The sequence below is a fragment of the Pocillopora damicornis genome, chromosome 13 (genome assembly GCF_964200805.1).
Source record: "Pocillopora damicornis chromosome 13, jaPocDami1.2, whole genome shotgun sequence".
Classification (NCBI taxonomy): domain Eukaryota; kingdom Metazoa; phylum Cnidaria; class Anthozoa; order Scleractinia; family Pocilloporidae; genus Pocillopora; species Pocillopora damicornis.
The window spans coordinates 7,143,527-7,146,702 of record NC_142682.1 but is presented as its reverse complement, the minus strand read 5'-3'; the positions used below and the strand labels follow the sequence as shown (position 1 = coordinate 7,146,702).

The 3,176-nt window shown below is 38.1% G+C and overlaps 1 protein-coding gene across 1 annotated transcript; it reads right to left on the bottom strand.

Annotated features, from left to right (window-relative positions):
* Positions 1–586: 586 nt before the first annotated feature.
* LOC113678505 (growth hormone secretagogue receptor type 1) lies at positions 587–2,905 on the bottom strand. Its single transcript, XM_027195390.2, has one exon. It carries the CDS (start codon positions 2,216–2,218, stop codon positions 1,067–1,069), a length of 1,152 nt encoding a protein of 383 aa, XP_027051191.2. The 5' UTR covers positions 2,219–2,905; the 3' UTR covers positions 587–1,066.
* Positions 2,906–3,176: the final 271 nt, after the last annotated feature.

Below are 3,176 nucleotides of genomic sequence, written 5' to 3'. Positions count from 1 at the left end.
CTGTTGTTTAATGAACATGGCTTGGCAAACATCACGCTTAATCTATTTTTCCTTCCCCCGTTTTAGCCCATTATCGGTTTGACACCTGATCGCGAGCGTATAAACGGAGGCGTGAGATTGAGCCCTATTGTTTGAGTACTTGAAACCGCTAAGCAGTTACACTTTAATGTATGAAACACATATTCAATACATTCGTTCTACAATGAAAAATAAAATAACTGAAAAATAGAGAGAGGATAGACAGTCTGAGTGGAGAACTTATGATTTAATTCTAAGACTCGAAGTCAAATAAGACATGTGAGACAAGGTGGAGGTGGTAAAAAACAGGAGGGTGAGAAATACGGTAAAGAGTGTCGCCTCAATTGTCAGACTGAATCGAAGCTGTCAAATGCTGATATTTACTAAAAATAAACGAGAAGACGAAAATTTAAGGGCTAAAAGCAAATAAATTATATTCCGTGAACCTCATGGAATATATGAGGCAAATTAACTTTGGGTTTTCGTGAGAGCACGATAGGAAGGTCAATGAAAAAGAAGCAAAAAACCACAGATGTCGAACGGTAGCTAATTTCACCGAAACATGATCGTGTATAAAAGAGGCGTTCATTTTATTTAAAAAGGTTTGAGGTTTCAATCAAGATAATTCTCTTGATTTCAGTCCATAATGATATGCTTTTAAATATACCGTGCAAATAATTCATAGATCATCTTTCATCGCGGAAAATGCCTACACAAAAAATTTAACTAGGACAAGCGACCCATTGTGGCTCTGCCGCTAATATCTGCTGGACTTTATCGTTTGAATCTCACGAAATTTGCAAAAGGAAATCAGCTGACGGAGAGAACAGATATATCGTGATCTGAGAATAATGTCCTTTAGCTTCTGGTGCTTAAGTGTGTCGCATTTAGTCCTTACGCGGTCCTTGATGTTTTCCATGAAATCGAAAGACTATCAGTTTTCACATAACGTTGCAAACCATCTCTGAACCCAACTTGAAGGTTCGAGGTGCATACCCAATGATTCTACTGCTGCTTCTCTGATTTAGGATCTAAATATATAGCGAGCTCATGTGTTTCTGCTGTACGAGATAATGTGTACGCTACTTGAATGGATCTGAAGAGAGCTGTCTCCATAGGAGCTCGTCATCGTTCGCATTCGATAGTGCTCTTGCATACTTGATAACCTTCGACTGAGACTGTCACAATGAAAACATTGCTTAAGGCCGTTGCGATAGTTCTTGCTAAAGATAAAACAAATGCAGGGATTAACTGCACTCCATGAATGCAGCAGAAAGGCAGAAATAAATGGGATGATTGTTTGAAATGCACAAACGGGTGGCGATTCCCAATTCCATACAAAAATATGAAGAAATAAATAGATAAGCAGTGGAGTCATGCAGGAAACAAAGGAAATCATGATGGCCATCGTCATTTGGACAATTTTCCTCAGCTGCTGATCTCGATGGTTTTGGCGACAAGACAATCGCTCTTTACTTTTCTTGTTCTTTTTTCTTATTGTCCATATGATAATGCTATACACAATAACCAGGATAATTACGGGAATGAGGGTAAAAGTTATAAACGATGCCGTAACAAATCCCTTGTGTGTTTTTAGGTGGTCGAGTACTGGTCCCCAATTTAAAATACAATACGTTTTATTTTCGTAGAGGATCAGTTTGAAACTGTAAAAATAAGGTGCGTGGAAGACGATGGCGACACACCACGTGATTAGTATGCTGATCAATCGTACTTTTGAGGAGATAAGTTTGGCCTTCAGTGGAAAGACGACAGCGAAGAGCCTGTCTATCGAGATCAAAAGAAGGCTTCCGATGGAAACCAAAAGGGAAACATCTGGCAGAAAGTAGGCAAGTTTGCATAGAATGTTTCCTAACAGCCACGGACGATCAACTTTCCAGGATTCCGAGCCTGAAATGATCTCAACGATCTTCACAGTCATGACGGTCAAAGGGTTGAAGAGGTCAGATACAGCCATGTTGAAAACGAAGTAGTTGATGGATCTTCGTAGCTGCTTGTTCTTGTAAATGACCACAAGAAGAAAGATATTTCCGAAAAACGAAACCATGAAAATAAAAATATAAGCCAGAGCTTTAGCTGTAATCTCTACAGCGGAGTCCGCTGTTATTTCACAAGCTTGGTCGGAATTACTCGAAGCTGCATGGATGGTTATCTGTGTACTGTTTTCGGATAAGAATGTCATGGTTGTGTTCACCGTTATAATTTTCTCTGATGTTCGTCAAATTTACGAAAAGGCTATACAAAGTTCTTAACACGATCACTTGTTTAATCGCAGCACTGAGTTCGTTGAAGTCGCCGTATGGTCTGATCAAAGTTCTTAGGATGGGTCCTATATACTTGAAGATTCGTTTCGTTTTAAAGTTCATTTGAATACATAAATACAAATAAATGACAGATGAATACAATTAAATGGAGGCAAGGCTGACAACGAAAGCAATCATGATTAACGTTAAATAGAAATTACCCCGCAAAAGAGACGATGTATAGAGACTGTCGAATTTAGAGGCTAATGATGGATGGATTCCTCATGGTAGTGACTGTCCTTTGAAATAAAATAAAAGCAGATAAAAAGGGAGCAGATGGAAAATCGTATTAAAGACTATTTAAGTATGCTGGATCGAGGACGCCGTATTTTTATTTTTTTTCTAAGGTTTTATTCATAATCTTAGGATATAGTTTTTTTTTTCTTCATGAGGCAGAGCTTTTTTCCAAGGGCTGGGTAGTTATGAGAGAATTACAAGTTATGCACTTTTTTTTATTTTATTAATTTGGTTCTTCTCTTTCGAAGTTTCTAGTTTGTACAAAAGTCACGAAAATAATAATGATAAAAAATAGCACTCAGCGACCTATGGTTTTATTAAAGGAGATCAACACTGATTTTTCTTTATAATAATTTGCAGAGCAGATGCGTGGTTCCCCTTTACTATTGTCGAGCAGATTTTAAAACACGGAGGCGGGTAATAATTCAAAACACTCGATCATTACATTGTAAATCTGCGAAGGTTCCAGTGCCAGTTTCAGTATTCCCTCCAATTAGCAATCTTGTTGCTCTGTAGAGGCCTTGTTGAATTGTCATTCAATCAATTTCTCCGAGCCTGCTTACGTGCTTCCATTAAACTATGTGGAAATTACAATCACGT

Excerpts from the sequence above, each read along its gene's own strand:
- LOC113678505 (XM_027195390.2), bottom strand. The coding sequence starts at position 2,218 with ATGACATTCTTATCCGAAAACAGTACACAGATAACCATCCATGCAGCT.